This window comes from Carassius carassius, chromosome 39 (genome assembly GCF_963082965.1).
Source record: "Carassius carassius chromosome 39, fCarCar2.1, whole genome shotgun sequence".
Classification (NCBI taxonomy): domain Eukaryota; kingdom Metazoa; phylum Chordata; class Actinopteri; order Cypriniformes; family Cyprinidae; genus Carassius; species Carassius carassius.
Window position 1 is genome coordinate 6,055,193 of NC_081793.1, and position 21,470 is coordinate 6,076,662.

Sequence of the window (21,470 nt, forward strand, 5' to 3'; positions counted from 1 at the left end):
TGTAAATTGTAGCGGCATCTAGTGGTGACTGGTGACTAAACTGCAGTGAAGTGTATGTACAAGTACCTTTGTGTGGTTTGGCTGAAATGTAGGCAGAGTAATGTGTTTACAGTGATCATATGTTGATTGAAACATGCAATTTCTGTGTATACTGTATAAAGCACTTTCTCTCTCTCTGTGTGTGGCTGAAGAGTGGCCCTCGGCCCTAGCCAGCACCTGTGAGTGCTCGGGTAGCACAACGGTCAAAAGCGCTCATGTTCTCATTAACTGAACCACTGAGGGGAAAGCCCTCGACTCATCCTACGGCCAGTGAATGCACCGCAGTTTGTGCACAATCTGAATGCCGAAGCGAGGAACATTTTCACTGCTTTGTTTTTACGGCGAAAAGGGGGTTACTGCTCGGTCAGTCCCATTAGATGCTGCATTCTGACCCCTTTTGTTGGCGTGTTGAAGGACTCGGGATTAGTTCTGACCAGATGAGCGATGGCACCAAGCGCTAACAAACTCAATCTCACCTCTCCACAGTTTGCGTTTGGTTAAAAGCAAAAATAATATTGATGGCTTGACAGTCAAAACTCTGGAAATCCCATTGCTTTTATAAGCCATTAATGTTTGAGATGCCACTTGGGAGAAAAGCGTTTCAATGAAAACGCACTGTCAACTCAGAGGCTGGGGACCTATTGGAAACAGATCAACAGGAATGTTTCTCGATAAAACACATATTGTGTTCTACTGCAGAACCCAAACAGGCTGTTAAGCTTTTGATATATCAATCGTTCACTGTGTTCCCGTCACATCTGGAGTGAAAGAGACACTGGGAATTACCAAAACAGTGTAGATGTGAAGACATCGGTAGACTGGCGAAAAATCCACCAGATCCTGTGCCGTCAAGACCTTAAAAAGAAAACAGACAAGGTTAAAGGAAAATTTCCTGAGGCAATGGATTAAACTATGATGCTTCAACTATGTTTATGATGTTTTGAAAAGATATCTTTGAATAGTGATCAAAGAACACTAAGATTCAACAAAACATTCCTTCAAACACAGGCTGTTTTAAGCATTTAAATATATTATTGGTTTATAATATGTTAAACAAGAAAAATAATAAATTTTTATATATTTTATAAATACTGTACATAGACATTTTCATTACAGTAATGGTAATATATTAAAATTATACTTTAAGCACAATTAAAGTTTCTATACATCATGGTATAAAAATATAATTAAGTAATAAGTAATTATTAATAATTATATACATTATAATAATATATATTTTTAGAATTCTATTTTAAGTATTAGGCAAATGAGCATTATTAAAAAGTTTAATTAAAGTATTTATGCATCATGGGATTTGTTGTACTGGCCTTAAATTGTTGTAACACCAATTTATGCTGCTTTTAATAGTAAACATCATGTTCAAATCCTTTTCTATTGTAATGAATCAAATATTATTAACAATAATCAGAGGGAAATGTTTGCAGTTCTAAAAATAAATAAACTGAATGATTCTAAATGAATTTTCTTTGTCAAATATAATTTTGGGATGAAATCTGGATGTTTTCTAGAAGTCCTGGATGTTAAAGGGTTAGTTCACCCAGATAGCAAATTTATGTAATTATTAACTTACCCTGATGTTGTTTCAAACCCCGTAAAACCTCCATTTATCTTCGGAACACAGTTTAAGATATTTTAGATTTAGTCCGAGAGCTCTCAGTCCCTCCATTGAAACTGTGTGTTCGGTCTACTGTCCATGTCCAGAAAGGTAAGAAAAACATCATCAAAGTAGTCCATGTGACATCAGAGGGTCAGTTAGAATTTTTTGAAGCATCGAAAATACATTTTGGTCCAAAAATAGCAACAACGACGACTTTATTCAGCATTGTCTTCTCTTCCGTGTCTGTTGTGAGAGAGAGTTCAAAACAAAGCAGCTGGATATCCGGTTCGCGAACGAATCATTCAGTTCACCAAATCGAACTGAATCGTTTTAAACGGTTCGCATCTCTAATACGCATTAATCCACAAATGACTTAAGCTGTTAACTTTTTTAATGTGGCTGACACTCCCTCTGAGTTCAAACAAACCAATATCCCGGAGTAATTAATTTACTCAAACAGTACACTGACTGAACTGCTGTGAAGAGAGAACTGAAGATGAAAACCGAGCCGAGCCAGATAACGAACAATAGACTGACTCGTTCACGAGTCAAGAACCGGTTGCATCGGTTTTCGGATCACCAGTAGTTCTTTCGGACAGTTCGATTCAATAAACCGGTTGAAGAAAACGGTTCACCGGTTCTTTTGCGCTCGACGTATAATGGCGTCATTTGCGATGATTGCCCTTGATTCAAGCCTTCGGTTTACCTGCGCTCATAACACTAGCACAGAATCAGTTCAGAATCAATCACCAAAAGAATCAGTTCAGTTCAGACGCTCTGTGTGTCAGTCTGCTTCACACTGAATCACACATGCGCAGTATCATCAGCTCTTTGGTTCACGAATCGGACGCGTCTGACAGAAATGGTTCTTGACTCGTGAATGAGTCAATGTTTTGTTCTTTATCTGGCTCGGCTCGGTGTTCATCTTCAGATCTCTCTTCACAGCAGTTCAGTCAGTGTACTGTTTGAGTGCATGCATTACTCCGGGATATTGGTTTGTTTGAACTCAGAGGGAGTGTCAGCCACATTAAAAAAAAAGTTAACAGCTTAAGTCATTTGTGGATTAATGCGTATTAGAGATGCGAACCGGATATCCAGACTGCTTTGATTTGAACTCTCTCACACAACAGACACGGAAGAGAAGACAATGCTGAATAAAGTCGTAGTTTTTGCTATTTTTGGACCAAAATGTATTTTCGATGCTTCAAAAAATTCTAACCGACCCTCTGATGTCACATGGAATACTTTGATGATGTTTTTCTTACCTTTCTGGACATGGACAGTATACCGTACACACAGCTTCAATGGAGGGACCGAGAGCTCTCGGACTAAATTTAAAATATCTTAAACTGTGTTCCAAAGATAAACAGAGGTCTTACGGGTTTGAAACAACATGAGGGTAAGCTATTAATTACATAAATTTGCTATCAGGGTGAACTAACCCTTTAATGCCATACATCGAGCAGGACCACAGTATGGTGCTTCAAAAAACTATGTTATTTTGGGCTTGATTACGCTACCTCCTCATCCATCTCCTCTTCATCTGCTGCCTCTGCCCTCAGGCCATTGTGATGGAGGGGTGTTCGGCTGTTCAGACCGTACAGAGGTTTGGCACAGCTCAGAGTCACCTGCTTCTGCACCGCACTGTTAAACGTACGGTGCTGCTGAGCCTGAGAAAACAGAGTGATGGAGAGAAAACCAAAAACAACCTCAATAGTCTACAATGCAAGTCACTGCAACTTTACATTTCTATTTGCGATGTGTGCAACAAAATTTGTACATATCATTTCCATTTCAAAACCTAGTCAGGTGTCTACATAGATCAATTTAAAGCATCCTGTTTTTGCTCCGGCTGTTCCAAAAGTAAGCCAGCATTAACATGCATACAACAAGCTCTGAAATCAGTCTATTCTCTCATGCACTTTGAATGATATGTAGACACCTATGTACAGCACTCCAAATCATTCACTTATGAGCATCTATTCAGTTAGGAAGCAACCATAGACTAGGTTTTGAAACAGCAACATTTACAACTCCCTATTTAATCAAATAAAATAAAATCATACCTGTCTCATTGCAGTTTCACCAATTTTATCCGAGTGCTTTCGGATACTCTCTAAGAAGTCTTTCAGGTCAGACATGGAGATCTCCTTAATCTCCTCTCTGAGTTTTGGGAGTGTCTCAGCCATGATTTGGCAGAACCTGTACTGGCTCACTCTGGGAATATAAATGTTTTCTAGCTGCTCCATGGTTTTCAATGCAGAGTAGTATCTGAAAAGGAAACGATTCACCTCAGTCTTCAGTTTACCAGTCTCTTAAACCCCTTAAATCACTGAAATATCAATAAGATGACAGAAATGAGATGATAATAAAGAGTAAGTTGGTTTTGAAATTCTTAATAAAAAAAAATAAAAAATAAAAAAATTAAACATCTGGGTTACAGTGAGACACTTACTAGGGTTAAAATATGTACATTGATCAAATGACTTATAATATGATGTACTGACAAAACACACACAAACAATTAGATGCACCTTTATTTTGGCACTCACGTCCATCGACCGTTCTATGAATTTCACAGAGGTGACATTAAATATTTGAGAAGTTATAACAACCAACTGGGATATAGTACTGGAAACTTTCAAGACCAATTAAAAGTTTATTTTGGTTGCCATTGTTAGTTAATAAAAATGTAACTTTAAAATAAGCACATAATTTTGTAATAAATCTAAACAAATTGTGATTGCGGCATGTTTTGATGTATCTGTAAAAATCCTATCTCTAGCTAAGAGAATCAGTGTCAGATCGTATCATGATGAAAGTGAATGGAGCCCATCTGTACTCATTGTTTTAACAGTACAGACCAAGATGTAAACCATATGTGCATTAACCTGATTTTAGTGTAAGGCAAACAGCTTACTAACCTTTTCAGTGTAATGTCATATTCAATTTTAGTCAGTTTAAGTCTGTTGCCATAAAACCCTAACATAACTGTAAAAATTTTTTACTGTATTTTTGATCAAAAACATTTCTGAGAATGTTTTTCTGAGCATCAGAATCTTAAAAAAAAAACATAATTATTCCAAATAATTTAAAATTGTATTTGGACCGCAAAGTGCAAACTTTAAAGGGTTAGTTCACCCAAAAAGGAAAATTATGAGAACGAGTCAATCTTTTGTTAGTTATCTGGCTCGGCTCGGTGTTCATCTTCAGTTCTCTCTTCACAGCAGTTCAGTCAGTGTACTGTTTGAGTAAATGAATTACTCCGGGATATTGGTTTGTTTGAACTCAGAGGGAATGTCAGCCACATTAAAAAAAGTTAACAGCTTAAGTCATTTGTGGATTAATGCTTATTGGAGAAGTGAACCATTTTAAACGATTCAGTTCGATTTGGTGAACTGGTTCAAGAAGATCTGGTTACCGTATTTTCCACACTATAAGGCGCACATTCAATGAATGGCCTATTTTAGAACTGTTTCATATATAGGGCGCACCGGATTATAAGGCGCATAGAATAGAAGATACTGCAGTCAAATGTTTGACTGTGTTTGCGTTGTGCATAATGTGCTAAAGGGGATGTCAACATTTTGACAGAGCGCCTTGATCCATATATAAGGCGCACTGTCGTTTTTTGAGAAAATTAAAGGCTTTTAAGTGCGCCTTATAGTGCGGAAAATACTGTACATCGAGTGATTCGTTCGCGAACCGGACATCACTACACTGCAGTGAACTCGCTCACAACAGACGCGGAAGAGAAGACACTGCTGAATAAAGTTGTAGTTTTTGTTATTTTTGGACCAAAATGTATTTTCGATGCTTCAAAATATTCTAACTGACCCTCTGATGTCACATGGACTACTTTGATGATGTTTTTCTTATACTTGGACAGTATACCGTACACACAGTTTCAATGGAGGGACTGAGAGCTCTCGGACTAAATCTAAAATATCTTAAACTGTGTTCTGAAGATGAATGAAGGTCTCACGGGTTTGGAACAACATGAGGGTGAGTTATTAATGACATTATTTTCCTTTTTGGGTGAACTAACCTTTTAAACCTATCATGATGTTATTGAACTTGCGAGCTGATTTATTTATTTTTTTAGTACCTTTTTAAAGAGATTCTATTTCTAACCTATTTTGTCAACATTAATGAATATGGCTGATTTGCAAAAAAGATAAAAACTCTCATTAGCCCAGATAAGCAGTAAGTTACCTTTTCGATTCAAGCTGCTCCTTCAATTTGCTGTACATTTCCAGGACTGCAGAAATGTAAACAAAAGACAGCATGATTTCAAGTAAAAACTGAAACATTTTCACCTTTCAGAAGTAAACTTTGAATATTCCTTTTTGAAAGAAACAGAGCAAAGAAACCACAACCTAACTGCATTTTTCTATAGAATTATCCAATAGGTTTCTTTATTAAACCACTGTAAAAAGTTTCACTTTCAATTTTTACGCGAACGCGTCATCTCACCAGGAATGCAGAGCTGCAGCTTCTCCACCGTGGTGGCCATGTTCCTCTGTTGAATTCGGCAGCGGATGACTTCCTCCGTCTGGGCCTTCACCTTACATAAGGGAAGGTCAAAGAGTGTGAAGCCCTCTCAATTAACGAGACAGTCCTCTTTGTGCTATTGTTCGATAATAAACATTCTGTGCTTCTGCCCATCTAACGGCAGACATACTAACAAAGCCAGACTGTGCCATACCTCTCGTCCGGCGTCTTGAAGTCTTCGATTGGTGTCGCTCACTTGGCCCTTAAAACATAATATCAGTTTGTTAGACAAATAAGCCCACGATTCCATGTTGTAACTGCTCACCCTTGTAATCAGATCATACTTCATGAGGAGTCAAGAACAAAGCCATGCAAATTCAAATTAAATGTGCAGCGGGAACTTGAACTTTTGGTCAGCGGGGAGCTTTTATGGCCGGTAATCGCTTCTGACAGCCCTTTCTCACAGATTCTGTGACAAACTTCTCAATTTTACTTGGGATTTTTGAACTTTGGTTGTTCCTCTGGCTCTGTCAAACAATTCAAATCAATGACCCAATTGACCATTGGTCCCTTGTTGGTAACTTCAATGAGCTCTATGTGCCATTCATTGTCTGGGGTAAAATGCGGATTGCATTTTCTGGTAATTAAACATTGTTTTTTTTTCTTTTTTTTTTTTCAGCTGAACACAAACACTGGGTGGCTGATTAACATCAAATGTGAAAACCTCCACACCACAGCGCCAGTATAGTGCTGCAGGTGCAGGGACCGCACGGCCACAGACTTTCCCACATATTAAGTCTCATTAGGTCATCGTACTAAGGATCCGCTTTTTGAGTTTATTAAAAATCTCATTTATTCGTGAACAAAGAGGGCCCAGTGACCTCATTGATGCCATATGTGCTCTCTTGTTATCTGAATATGCTTCATATAATGTGGGTCTAATTACGAGGATTGGTGAGCCACTCCTGTGCCGTTTGGTCACCATCTTCCACTCTGGGAAGTGGAAAGGGAGCTAAAGAGAATTGGCGTGTGACTCCAGCGCAAGACCTGAACCCGGTGAACGCACAATGACCCAACCAACGCGGATAAAAACTAGACACCATGGGCATGTCATGGGCATACAAACGTTTTTATGGAGAATGGTGCTTAATATTTCTTAATGCAATTTCAAGGCAATATAATTGTCTACCGTATACTCCATTGTAGAAGAACGTATACATTTTATTGGGGATGACCAAGAAAAGTTTGATATTAAATTACATGTGTAATGGCTCACCAGTAATGCTCATCATTGATATCACTTTTGAAGGCATCTTGAGCAAAACAGCTCCATAATTAGCTCCATATTTACCAAAAGATGGAAGTGTGTTACACAGAACCTCTATTCATCCAAAGTTAAGATGAATATGTAATAGAAAGCTCTCTTGGCAAACTGTTTCAAACTCCTGAACTGAACTCTAAATGAATTTAATCTTGGCCCAATTTTGTACAAAATTGCATCACACCAGTTTCTTTGTTTTTGCTTGAAGCATATACTGCACTCTTCATATTCAGGGGGAGAAAAAAATCTTTTTTAAAAGTCTAGTAAGGTATAGAAAATAAGACACTGGAACAACATGCATTTGAAATTAAGTACCCCCATTTCAAAAATAGGCAAAAGACCCCTTTTTTAACCACACTAGCCAAAAAAAAGTGCCAATAAAGTACCGTGGTAGTATAACGGTATTCTTTACAGTAACTTGATGTATCACACAAAAAAATATTATATATTAATATGATAATCATTCAATATAAACAACATTACATACAATCAATATTGAGATAATCATGTCAGCCTTCCAATGCTTATCATTACATATTTCAACATTTATTTAATAATAATGATAATAATTTCTAAAATGGCCAGACAGGTTCAAGATGAAAACATTACAAAATGTTTGTTCGTTTGTTTTTCACTAAATAAACACAATGAAAAGGGCTCCAAACAAAAAAATCAATTAAGCTCCTATAGTGGAAAAAAACAGACGCCCAATAATGTTTTTAAGAGCCACATAACAATGCACTTACTTTTAGTCACCCTGTTGTGTGCATGCCTCTCTTCTTCTTATAGTTTCAGCATTTTCATCTTGTGAATGTTCTGGGAACTGAAGCTTATTTGGGAACTGAATGTCACTTCTGATTTATGAACTATATACAGTCAAATAATTTTTTTATTACGCAGAATCTGAGCCAGTTTCACTGCCACTGACCATGATTATGTCCATATCACTTGGCCACTGAGTGTAGTTTGGCCGTCTCCTCTTCTTTTTTGCAGAAAGCCAGCGTTTGGCACATGATTCAGGATCAAACTGTTCAAGTGATGGGCCTTCAGTGCTGATACTGATCAAATCTTCCAAGGTTGACACATGGAGTGAATTGGGTACTTTAGATTTTATCCTGTTTTGAGCTGAAAAGCCACGTTCACACTGAGCAGCCGAAATTGGTAGGACAAACATTATCTCAACTAGATGCAAAACATTCTGGAAATCTGTGCAGTAGGGCTCTTTTGTTAGTAAGCTGCAATAGGATTTATCTGAAAACTGTCCTTTAACAAGGGTTTTCAACAATCTCCATTCTGCCTGTACAGCAGTGATGTCACATCCATTTTTCAGCAAGATGTCTTGATACCATTTCAGCAGTGTGTCAATTTCATTTACCCCAAAAGCGTAGATGTCGATTGGCCAAGAATCATGACAAAAGATTGAGAAGCATTGAATGATCTCTGTCCCTTGTGTGTTTTTGTGCTGAGTGTTGTCTCTCATTATTTCAAACCTCCTTTCAAGCTCCTTAACTGTAATGTCTACAGTTTCATCAATGAGGTGGTTTAGTTCTTCACTGAAACCTTGGAGATCACCGCCTTTCAGCTGTATGTTTTGAAAGGAAATGCCCAAGTAGTCAGATGAGGCTGCATTTTTCTGCCTTCTGGTCTGTTTTTCTCTTTGGGCTTTGTCCTGCTGCACCACATTTTCATGCTGAGCAACTGAATTTAAGTTTGTGTGACTGAGAAATTCCTCCAACTTTCCATTTCTCACTGGTTTGTCCTTCATTCCCTTGATTGTACAAACACAGGAATCAATAGCTGCTTTAGCCTGAGGTAGAATAAGCGAGGTCTTCTGAAGCACAAGACTCAACTTTGAGATTTCTTCAAACAGGTCATGGAGAAAGTGACAAAACCCCACAAAAGGCAACTTTTCCATTTGTTGTGAGATGTGTTTTGCTCTTCCTGTTATTTCAGTGTTTTTGGATGAGGCAGCAAGGTGTTGCATGTGGAAGTGAACAGCTGTATATTGGCCCTGGCCTTTAGTCTGATCAGATGCAAGAAAAAACAGAAAGGGCTCTGTAAGTGTGAGGCAGCCAGCGCTGGGTCTTCACAGCAGAAGGTGTTCGTATGGCACAGCCTAACTCCATGCCAATGGCTTTCAACTCACGCTTGCGTTTGGGGCTAAAATGGTATGTTTTCCATATTAGCTGCAGCAAGTCATAGACATTTTCAATCATTGGAACAGACTTCTGAACATCTAGCATGGCTAATTCCAGTCTGTGTGGCATACAATGAAAGGAAAGAATGTGCTGTCCTATTTCTTCTCTTAAGAGAGCACCTACTCCTCCTCGAGCACCCATGTTAACGGCAGCCCCATCTGCTCCAAATGCAGTAATCTTCTTCTGCCACCAATCACGATTAGTTTGTTTAGCATTACTAAACAAGCATTTTATTTTATCTAATACTCCATGTGCATGGCAGTGTTCAAGCTCAGTTAAACCAATAAACCTGTTCACTGCCACACCTGCAGAAATGGGCCTGCAGTATGCAATAACGTTGTCTTTCCCAGAAACGTCTGTGCCACAGTCAGTGCTTGTTCTTTGAGCTCATCTGCAATGCATCCTACAAACTCAGCACAAGATGTGTCGTTATCATACGTTTTGCTCACATCAAGTCCGTTTTTTCTCATTAATAATATCTGTGAACTAAATTTATTGAACGGCAGCTCTTCCTGTGCGATCATATAGGCTGTGTTAAATTTCATTTTTAACTCCTTCCATTCCTTTTCGACCCGCAGCTCACATGCAGGAGAAACTGCACGTGCTAACGGTGTAGTCTGTGGAGCATTCCTCGCGATTATGTGATCACGTGCATTTTTATGCTTGTTACTGTTCCCGTGTTTTCTCAGTCTCTTTTTTGAAATGGTTCGTTCCTGTAATGAACTCCGTTTTCCCCGCTATTTCTTTGCCCGCTCTTGAACAAAAGTCACAAAACATGTTTTGTGTCTTGTGATCATACCTCAGCCTAGAAAACTCCTGAATCCAGGAAGTTTTGAAATGTCTTTCGGCACGGTGTTCAATGCCTGAAGTGGAAAGATGAATCCCTGTGTCTCTGGCATTCTCTACAGCGCTCGTGCTGGCACAGCTGCTGGAGCCTGCTTTTTTGTTAGCAGGAGAGTCATCCGTGCTGGTGATTAACAGAGATGAGGATTGCTTGAAGAAGTCAGATATTTTTCGCTTTGACATTTTTTTCTTGTGCGGAAAGGTGACAATTCGCTTTACCCGTTCATATTTTGGCGCTTTCACTCAGTGAAGTTCACGCAAAACATCTTATTTCATGATGTTAACAATACGAATGAAGCAATAGGCTACTGGTTGTAAAACATACACGTAGGATGCAAATTTACAATCAAAGGTAGTAAATTTTTATTGTCGCCAATGGCGACCTTGACAGGAATTTCACTCACAAATAAATATATTTGGTCGCAAATGCAACCATTTTAGTCGCAGTTTGGAGCCCTGATGAATAATATTTGATCTTATTCCTTAATATGTACCATTGTAAGTAGTAAACTGCACACAAGGTCAAGGACTAATGAGGCATTTTGAATTGATTCCACTAAATTGATCCTATGAATATTAATGAAAGGCTTTCCAACACTATTTAATAATCACAGCGATGTTCACTTTATTTTGAACTGTGAGCTAAATCAATGTAAATATGTTGTGAATTTTCTATATATCACCCAGCATTGTTTAGTATAATGGTTTATATTTCTGATAATATTTTACCACAATACTCTGCCACAATATTTAACAGGAAAACATATACATATATACATATACACATTTTTTTTAATTATCTCAATAAGAATGCATAATATGCTTCTTATCCCTAAAATAATTGCAATTATGATTTCCACGTACCATCAGCTTCTCAGCATCTGCTCGGACTTTCAGCAGTTCTGTGATGGCGTCCACGAATCCCTGATGATGGAAGTTGCACATTTTCTCAATCTCTCTGTCATGGTTGCGTATTCTGGCATCAAGTTTCTCCATAAACCTTTTGTGTGCGTTGGGCTGATCATCGTAAACGGATCTATAAAACAAACATCCAAGTACTACATTAAACTAGTTCCAACAAACAGAGATACTGCAGAAATATTCTTTATAACAGAAATATTTTTTACATATACCACACACAACATTTGAAAGTTCTACATTTTAATGGCAAAAAGCATTATTTTTGTGTAAACACTTTGTGATTCCTTTCAGATAACACACACACTTCAATACTCTGCAGGTGTTATCAATCTAAGAGCATGTGTGTTACAGTAGCTGTAACTGTAGCTGAGAGCTAGCAAGGTGAGGCCAACAGACGGGCTGCTTCTTCAGTGTGCTGTGAGATCACAGAGTGCTCCAGACGGCTGTCGCAGTGAGGAAAGAACAGTCCGAGATGATTCAGGCTCTTCACTCACTTCCTGACACAGATCCAGAGGAAGTGTGAAGGGAACTGCACCAGCTGACACCGTACTGCATTACTTCTCATTCACAATCAACATGAAACAGTGAACTGGCCATTCTACTTCCATAAAGTATTTCAAATATGTTAATAATAATTCTGGGGACTTTTCATCTATCAGTGATTGACTGGATTCAGAAAATTGTATAAAATGCCATTTTTGGGGGGGGGCTGCAATCTATAAACACTGGGTTAAAATGACGTGACTATGAAAAAATATACTACACAATGTGGGTGAGAACCACTAGAGTGCAGAATATGCTGCAGCTGAAGAGATGCACGAATAGTTCTCCAAGTGCACCACCCTGTGGGCAACAAGGAAACAGAGTATGTCGAATCACTGATGCACATAGATGCATATTTATTAAACAAACCAGCAGCAGAGGTGGAAAGAGTACAAAAATATTCTACTCAAGTAAAAGTACCATTACATTAATGAAATTTTACTTAAGTACAAGTAAAAGTACCAGTCTAAAAATCAACTCAAGTAAAAGTAAAAAGTAGCTCATTTAAAATTTACTCAGAGTAAAAATTACTAAGTTACATTTTAACAGTGGGACGGATTCAAAAATGGGACAGGCCAAGGGGTGTCAAACTCAGTTCCTGGAGGGCCACAGTCCTGCACAGTTTAGATTTAACACTAATTAAACACACCTGATCCAGCTAATCTAATCATTTAGGTTTATTTGAAAACTACATGATATGTGTGCTGGAGCAGGGTTAGAACTAAGTTTGACACCTCTGGGATAGGTCTATTAATCTCAAACTAGTTGTTTTTAATTAAAGGAATCAGTTATTTAGAATAATAAAACATTTGGGCTGTTACCAGGTAAATCAATATCAACAAACTCATCTTTTAATGCAGAGGAAATGCAGAAGATTCATTGGAAGTGGCATTTAGATGTATTACACTGTTTAGTGCAGGACAAGAATGCATTTAACCTGCAGTTACAAATGCATGAATAATGTTTTGATATACAAGACATAAAATGTTGAATACTCATTTGAAATGATAAGAAATTAATTATTTAAAAAAATCAAAAGATACTTTAAATGTGAAATTAAAATGGCCAGTATGTGTCAGCAAGTCACTGTTAATAAGTGAGTCATTGCGATTGAACCGAATCATTTAAACGGTTGATTAATTCAGGAACGAAACACTGTCACGTTGCTCAGAGACGCAAAACTGTGCTTTGGTGGCAGTGTTTGGAATTATTTTCTGTTGTAGAAATAGAGCTAAAAAAGGCAATATAATTTCTAAAACGCAAGTCTCTTAATTAACTTGTTTACTGAACTGTTATATATATGTATGCATGTATATATTCATGATGATTTTTGGAGGAAAAGACGGCCTTTGTGTGATTTTGATTTAATATATGAAATTATATAAATATCTGAATTTTCTGCCCCATATCTTCAATTTTGTGATCATGCTAAATGCATTTTAGGAGACTGAATCACACCGTGAAAGAACGCACTATAAATGCGCGCGCACATCATTAAAACAAAAATAGCACACTCCTCACCACGGTCTTTTTGGCTAATTTGTGCAAAACCTCTTGCTAAAATGTCAAAGCTTCATTTTAACCACCAATGCAACGATGCAATTATTTAGCTTACCTCTACATTCTTGCGAAGGGTTGATGTCTTGTCGAGATTTTATAAGCTGCTAGTTTGGTCTTCCTAGGAAAGTACAGCTCACACTGCATAATAGAGCATACATATGGCCAGGGGTTCACTTCATTTCCTTCAAGTTCAACTTCAGAATATGAAGGGGGTTTCGTTTTCAGCGGTGTCTGCACCACTAACGCCTGTTTTGTCCGTCTGCATCTTTCTTGTGATTTTAGCGCCAGTTTGCCCTCCTGCCCATTATTTACTGACGTAGTTTCCAGCGAGCGATTTTTTTTTTTTTTTTTACTCAGTAATTAATGCGTTTTAAAATGTAGCGAAGTACAATACTTTAAACAAAATATACTTAAGTAAAAGTAAAATTACAGATTTAAAAAATTACTTTAAAAAGTATTAAAAAGTAAAAATTACTTTAAAAAGCAGCCATCGATCAGTGGGTCTCATGTGGATTACACTGAACATGAAGTGGTTACCCAACATAATATACATAATACTCCGAACTAGCATCAGCATCATTCACAGTCTAGACGTTGAGGCTGTGTTGCCAATGGCAACCTGGATTTAATCTGAACCTTCTGCTCGGCCTCTGAAAAAGAGAGAGCCAGCTGGCAGTTTCACTAGCAGCGAGCCATCCAAGACTTTGCTCCTTTGCTATTATGAATATCTTTATTTGGAAACCAACTGTTACACTCTATACCAGCAGCATGTTTCAAGTACAATTGTTTTTAAATATAATAGTGCCGTTTTCATCAAGTCTTCATTATCAGTGATGAAATAGAAAAGAAAAAAAAAATTGTAACGAACAATTTTCATTAGTAATTTACATTTTTGCTTTCAGAGTTGGTGCTAGCTATATTTATCACAAAATTCATTAGTACCCTTAATGGGGAAAGAAATGATTACCACATGTTTGTCAACCCTTGAGAATCAAAGTAAACATAAATCTTGTGTTCACAATGGAACTCCAGTAACATACTTTTAAAATGAACATTTAATTTTTCCCTAAATTCTGTTTAATAAAAAAAAAGAAATTATATATATTTATATATTTTTTTTAATAATATATAATATATATTAATGAAATTAATTAATATAACTTTAACAATTTAATCTTTTAAACTGTGATAAATATTAATTAATATTAATATTAATTTACAAAAAACATGCAGTTTTATTAGCAGCATGCACTGGCGGACTGATGTCATGTTTATTTCTGCGGTGTGATAGGCTGTCAGATCAACAGGCCCTTTCCTGTCACCCCGATGGAAAATGCTGAGGGCCAATTTCTACTGAAAACACACAAAGGTTTCTAGAATCAGTACCCAATTCCACTGCCTTTCAGAAGGTCACATTACGCCCCATAATGGGATATCCTTTCCCCGAATCTGCACACATGCACACAGAACTTCTATCAGCAGGGCCATGTTCACAATGAGTTTCCTCCTTCCTGTTATTGAATTCAACAGACCAAAGAGCAGCAAGTTCCGGACAACTGCCAGGAGGTACTGAAGGAAACGGAGCAAGTAAAAGTCAAGCCTCTCCTCTTACAGCTCAAACACAAAACACAGATCATTATACATATACAACTACCACCACAGGGCGCTAACATGAGCTTAACCACTGTGTTTACATATATTTCAGGACATAGGCTTAGGAAATAAGGTTTATTCTTGGGTTTTTGCAGAAGCGTTCTGAAACAATATGTAAATGTGAAATGTTCCTCTAAAGCCGTTTAAGGAAAGAGATTCAGTCTAGAGAAAAATGCAGTCATTTCATTCTGTTGAACACAAAAGAAGATACTATGGAAGTCAATGGCTACTAAGGCTGCACGATTATGACAAAAATCATAGTTGTGAATTATACCCTTGAAATTGTAATTGCGATTATTAATTACGATTATCACAATTTACATGAAATGGTGTTTATACCATTGTTTGATGCAACTGCATGCCGTATTTTTATATGAAAGTATGAATCCACGATATTCACATCACAGGATGTGTAGTTGATCCGTTATTCATTAACTGTACGAGCCAGCTGCTCCCCGGCCCTTGACGAATGTGATTCGCGGATTAATTGCACAGCTTAACCATCATAGAGTGAAAGTTTATCATTTTCATTTGTTTTTAAGTCCAGTCAGTTTAACAGGGCAGAGCGAGAGAGCGCGAGAGAGAGCACGAGAGAGAGCGTGCGAGAGAGAGATCGCAAGAGAGAGCGCGAGAGAACGAGAGAGAGCGAGTGTGCGAGAGAGAGCACGAGAGAGAGAGCGCGAGAGAAGGAGAGAGAGAGCGCGAGAGAGAGCGAGCGTGCGAGAAGGAGAGAGAGAGAGCGCGAGAGAGAGCGAGCGCGCGAGAGAGAGCACGAGAGAGAGCGTGCGAGAGAGAGAGCGCGAGAGAACGAGAGAGAGCGAGTGTGCGAGAGAGAGCACGAGAGAGAGAGCGCGAGAGAAGGAGAGAGAGAGAGCGCGAGAGAGAGCGAGCGTGCGAGAACGAGAGAGAGCGAGTGTGCGAGAGAGAGCACGAGAGAGAGAGCGCGAGAGAAGGAGAGAGAGCGAGCGTGCGAGAAGGAGAGAGAGAGAGCGCGAGAGAGAGAGAGCGCGAGAGAGAGCGAGCGCGCGAGAGAGAGCACGAGAGAGAGCGTGCGAGAGAAAAAGAGAGAGAGAGAGCGCGCGAGCGAGCGAGCCCCGGCCGCACGCTCACCATCTTCAAACAACACGAGCGCTGTCTTGCTCTCTCTCCCTCGCGCATATTAATCAATTGACACAATGGTGTCGATGTTTAAATCATTAAAAATGAGAATGTAAGTGTGTTCACCCCATTTTTGTTTGTAAGAAAAAATTAGGTTAGATTTCATATCACAATATATATCGCAGAAAAATAAAATATCGCAATGTCATTTTTTCCCAATATCGTGCAGCCCTAGTGTTTTTCTATAGTATTAAGGATTGGTTTCTTCTTTAAATGATAAAAAAGTTAAAATATGAAATATGAATATGAAATATTATTTTATCCTAAATTATTATAATGGGAAAAAAGTAACAATGTAGAAAGAAAAAAAACGCATCTTAAGCACACAGAATAACATAAGTGGACTTTGAACGATTAATTGCCGCTTTGAACAATTACATAATTATGGCATCCATAATTTTAATTGCAATTAGAAACTTAATTAATTGTGCAGCCCTAATGGCTACCACCAATTGCTTGGTCACAACATTCTTCAAAATATCTTCTCTAAGAGAAAATGATTTACCACACAGAAAACAGGGCATGTGATCATGTAAACACCATAAGTAACATATTACAGGTTTTTGAAGATAATGTGTAAGTAACATAGCTAAAGTAACGTAAAGGTATAGAGAAAGTTGCTTGTACCACGCGTATATTTGGGTTAAGAAAACATATGAACAGCACATGTAATCATAATGCTTCTTGCCTGTTCTTCTACACAACAAAGGTGTTTTGGGGACTGAAAAGGCATATTTTTTTAAACAGGTTTCAAAGTGCAAGTTTTTGAAAACACCACTGTTATAGTTTCCGTGTAAACACTACCCTCTACATTGCGAGTAAATCACTTGGATATGCGACTAAATCTTAACTCTGAGCGACTAAAAGTCTAATATTACCCAATATTCACCAGTGTGTGAGTTGGAGGCTAAGTGAAAGTTTAGCACAGATATATTTTCACTCACCGAACGCTCTGACTCTGACTGAGCGCTTCAGAGTTTCACTCTCCGTCAAGCGATCTGTGATATTTTTCAGTTCATCTGAAATGGATGTGCAGCCACCTGTATTTAATGTACCATAAACTCTAGTGTGAAGACACACGGCTCACTGTCGCTTTGTCACACATACAAGGAGAGAGAGAGAGAGAGAGAGAGAGAGAGAAAATTTACGTGCTGCATGTAAACGATATTCTTTGTTGTATTTTCCTGTCAAAATAATCTCATTGGCTGGCGTTCACCTATTATAGTCCTTGTTTTCATTTCAGCAAATCAGTTCAAACGAATTGACACAATCTGATTAATATTCATACATCCAGCAGCTCATTAATCCTTGTTTTATATCGTTCTTATTAGTAGAATTAATATCATTATTATCTTATCAGTATTTTTATTTTTTTTTACAGAAATACTGAATGAACAAAAAAGTACCACCACCAGTCCAGTTAAAATGTTCAGATGACTAATATGCATTCAAACATAGTTATAAATTTTAAATTCTAATTACTAGAGTTCTATCATTAAATAATACTTTATTAACATATTATAATGCTTGACTGACTGATGTTAAGAGTGTACTTTCTAGGGATGCACGATCATGATTTTTCATGGCCGATTCCGATACCGATTTTTTTACAAGCAAACTGGCCGATTCTGATACCGATTTCTGATTGTTTTTAATCTTTAAGCAACAAATAAGAAAGAAGGAAAGTGTGCAAAAACAAGATGTTTATTTGGTATTTAATAGGCCAAACTGGCTTTTGGCTATTGAAAACAATAACCGTAACCATCTGAAATTAATGGCAGTAACAGCACAGTAAGTAGCCTACATTCAGTACAATCATAGATGGTACAGACATCAGCATTTAGCTTTTGTTTTTGAATTGGGTTGAAACTACATAGAACTGGCCTTAAATTAAAAGATTAACTGTAATCATTTGAAATTAAAGGCAACAACTGCATAGTTCTACAATCCAAACAACACAAACAACACATTCAATAAGATGTTTCTTAATCAGCATTCAATATTTTAGTTTTTAAATTTGGTTTTAAATAAAAAAACGTCTTTACCAGTGAGACTAAATAAAAGTATGCTATAAATACATTATTCCAAATTGTTAAATTGAAATGATGTTGGTGCGAATAAAACAAAGATGCAGTGTTTCATTCTTCCAATAAAAAAAAAAAATAGGGTAATGATTCACATCTATATTTTTTTACTTGAGCCACTGAAAAATAAATAAATATTGTCTCAACTTAAAAAATATAGATGTGAATCATTACCCTAAATGTTTTTAATTCAACTAATGAAACACTTTTTTCAGTGTGCTACAGCAGGTGATTTTTATATCAAATTAAGTCGATGTAATTTAAGGTAAATTAAAAATAATCATCCTATACAGAACTAGGGCTGTGCAAAAAATCAAATGCGATTTTCATGCACATCTCATCAGTAAAGATGCTCCTGTAATTAGAAGTATATCTCAAGCACGTGCGTTCAGATCAGGGTTGCCAGGTTTTCACAACAAATCCTTCCCAGTAGCTTCTCAAAACTAGTCCAAAACTAGCCCAATTGCGTTTCCAGGAGGTTCCCCGATAAAAATTGCTTCCCGGGGTTAAAACATACATTTTTTGGAAGGGTTGTCTTGGTAAAATTCGCATTTTAGGGGCTAAATATCACGTTATTGGTAGTTGGGGTTGCTTCAAACCGCGGATATGAGCCCTAGTTTACTGACAACTAACACAAAATCGTTTTCAAAATCGACAAAGAATCGCCTGCGATTTTAACATTGATTTTGTGTAGATTGTCATTATGACAAAAATCATAATCACGATTATTTTTGTCAATATTGTAATCACGATTATTTAACAATTATGAGGGGGCCATATGACCAAAACGTAATATGAGTGATTTATTTCAAGAAAGTGATAATATTTTCTGTAAAATCGGTTGCTATGACATCTACATTGTAGAGAACAGCAGAATTTCAAACAAACAAACAAAAAGTCCACAAAATTATTGAAAATTATTGAAAATAATTAAACTGTTATTGATAAAAAGGCAAAGGACAAATACAATAGACTAAAAAGATACAAATGAAACAAACTGTGCTTTAATGTTTATTTTATGCAAGTCTCAAGCAGTTTACAGCTTACTACAGAAATTAATAATAACTTTTCTTTGTTTCTTAAAGCTACAAAAGTCCTTCACTCAAGAGCAGTGTGTGATTATAAATTTGTCTTTTGTTGTTTGATTAATAAGCACACAGTCGCAGCAGGAAAATAGCCCACTGTCACTTTAAGAGCTGCACGGATACAATTTACCATAACACGTATTTTCATTCTCAACTCTTTGCGTTCATTTATTACATGACCGACGAAGGTATAGATGAATAATCACTAAACGCAGCATTTTTGTGTGTATTTGAGCGTTTAGGCGCACACCTTGAGCTAAATGATGACTTTAATGTCATGTAACATGATTTTACTGATTTGCACAGGAAATTGGGCTTTTATGGAGGAACGAAAGCGCAGCGCTGCAAAAAAGGGGCAGAATGGGGCACAATAATCGTTTTATCTCGATTATTGTATTTTCATGATCGTTGGAGGCCAAAATCTAAATGTAACCATTTTTTCAATTAATTGCACAGCCCTAAAATATATAGGGGTGCACCGATCAAGATCGGCCGATCATTAATGCGCATCTCGTCAGTAAAGCCGGTTCTCTAATCAGCGTTTATTTGCGCAGCTATTGCTCTATGTGAAATCACGCACCTGATGGAATTTACCGCTGATTAGAGAACCGGCTTTACTGATGAGATGCGCATTAATGATCGGCCGATCTTGATCGATGCACCTCTAAAAATATATATTTGTATCAGTCTGGCGAGTACCGTATTTTTCGGACTACAAGTCGCACCTGAGTATAAGTCGTATCAGTCCAAAAATACATCATGATGGGGAAAAAACATATATAAGTCGCACTGGACTATAAGTCGCATTTATTTAGAACCAAGCACCAAGAGAAAACATTACCGTCTACAGCCGCGAGGGGGCGCTCTATGTTTTCAGTGTAGGCCATCTAGCGCCATCTCGTGGCTGTAGACGGTAATATTTTCTCTTCGTTCATTTCTCTCGGTTCATGTCAAATAAATTTGGATAAATAAGTTGCACCTGACTATAAGTCGGAGGACCAGCCAAACTATGAAAAAAAATGCGACTTATAGTCCGGAAAATACAGTAAACTAAAAAAAATTCTAGCCAGCGGCGATTCATTTGCCAAGGTGTCCGTAGAGAGCTGAAACACCCAATACGGAAATCTTTGAAAATGGTGAAATCATGCATGTGCATAGTACGTGTTAAATATGTAAACATGTGCAGTGCATTTCGGTTTTAAAGACAATCGCAAACAAACATACACAACAATGGCGGAGTACATGGTACTGTTGTTGGCTAATGCCTCTTCAGCAAAGTGTGGATTTACTTCACCAATATTACAACCAACAGCCAAGACGCATCATATACAACATATAATCATCACTTCCCTAAAGGTACTGTTTACTTACAAGGTGACAGCGTCAACTACTGGCCTGGCGTACATAATACAGCATTTTGTGCCATTTTCACGGATACGTGTAAACGTGAATTGTTTTGAAAACTCTGCTTTCTAGCACAGAGTTTTTTGGTTTGTATAGCTATATTTCTGCATTAAAATTAATTTTGTTAAATATAAAAAATATGCATTTAGAAAATATATAGGGTGAATTTTAATTTCATTTACATTAACACTATTATAAAATAGCAGATCATTTTTTATTTTTATGTTGTGGTAAGGTGCAGGCTGTCAATTGGAATGAACTAGAATCCTCTTCATAAATGTGGTTCAAATATTCATGATCGGTTTAAAAAGTATTTTTCACCTTGCAAATTTGATTTGAAAACTTGTCTTTTATATATATTTTTAATTATTTTATTAAATGATGCTTATGGTTAAAATGAACAAATAATGTTTAATTAATGATTATACTATTTTATAAAATGTTTTTATATTACTTCTTACTTGATGTACACACTTTTTTTAGAGTCATGAAATAAAAAATAATGAAGGTTTAATTTAAATCTAAGATGATTCTGATTCAGTCAGCTAA

General features: G+C 37.2%; 1 protein-coding gene across 7 annotated transcripts in view; it reads right to left on the minus strand.

Moving 5' to 3' along the window:
* The window catches only part of LOC132121281 (exocyst complex component 6), a 72,938-nt gene that overhangs the window by 47,566 nt on the left and 3,902 nt on the right, over positions 1-21,470 (minus strand). For all 7 annotated transcript variants that reach the window (XM_059530532.1, XM_059530535.1, XM_059530536.1 and 4 more), the window contains exons 2-8: positions 11,378-11,549; positions 6,366-6,413; positions 6,134-6,224; positions 5,873-5,918; positions 3,724-3,928; positions 3,178-3,327; positions 826-894 (exon numbers count right to left, since the gene is read on the minus strand). In XM_059530532.1, coding sequence (XP_059386515.1) covers positions 826-894; positions 3,178-3,327; positions 3,724-3,928; positions 5,873-5,918; positions 6,134-6,224; positions 6,366-6,413; positions 11,378-11,549 — 781 coding nt within the window. The remainder of the gene's footprint in view (positions 1-825; positions 895-3,177; positions 3,328-3,723; positions 3,929-5,872; positions 5,919-6,133; positions 6,225-6,365; positions 6,414-11,377; positions 11,550-21,470) is intronic.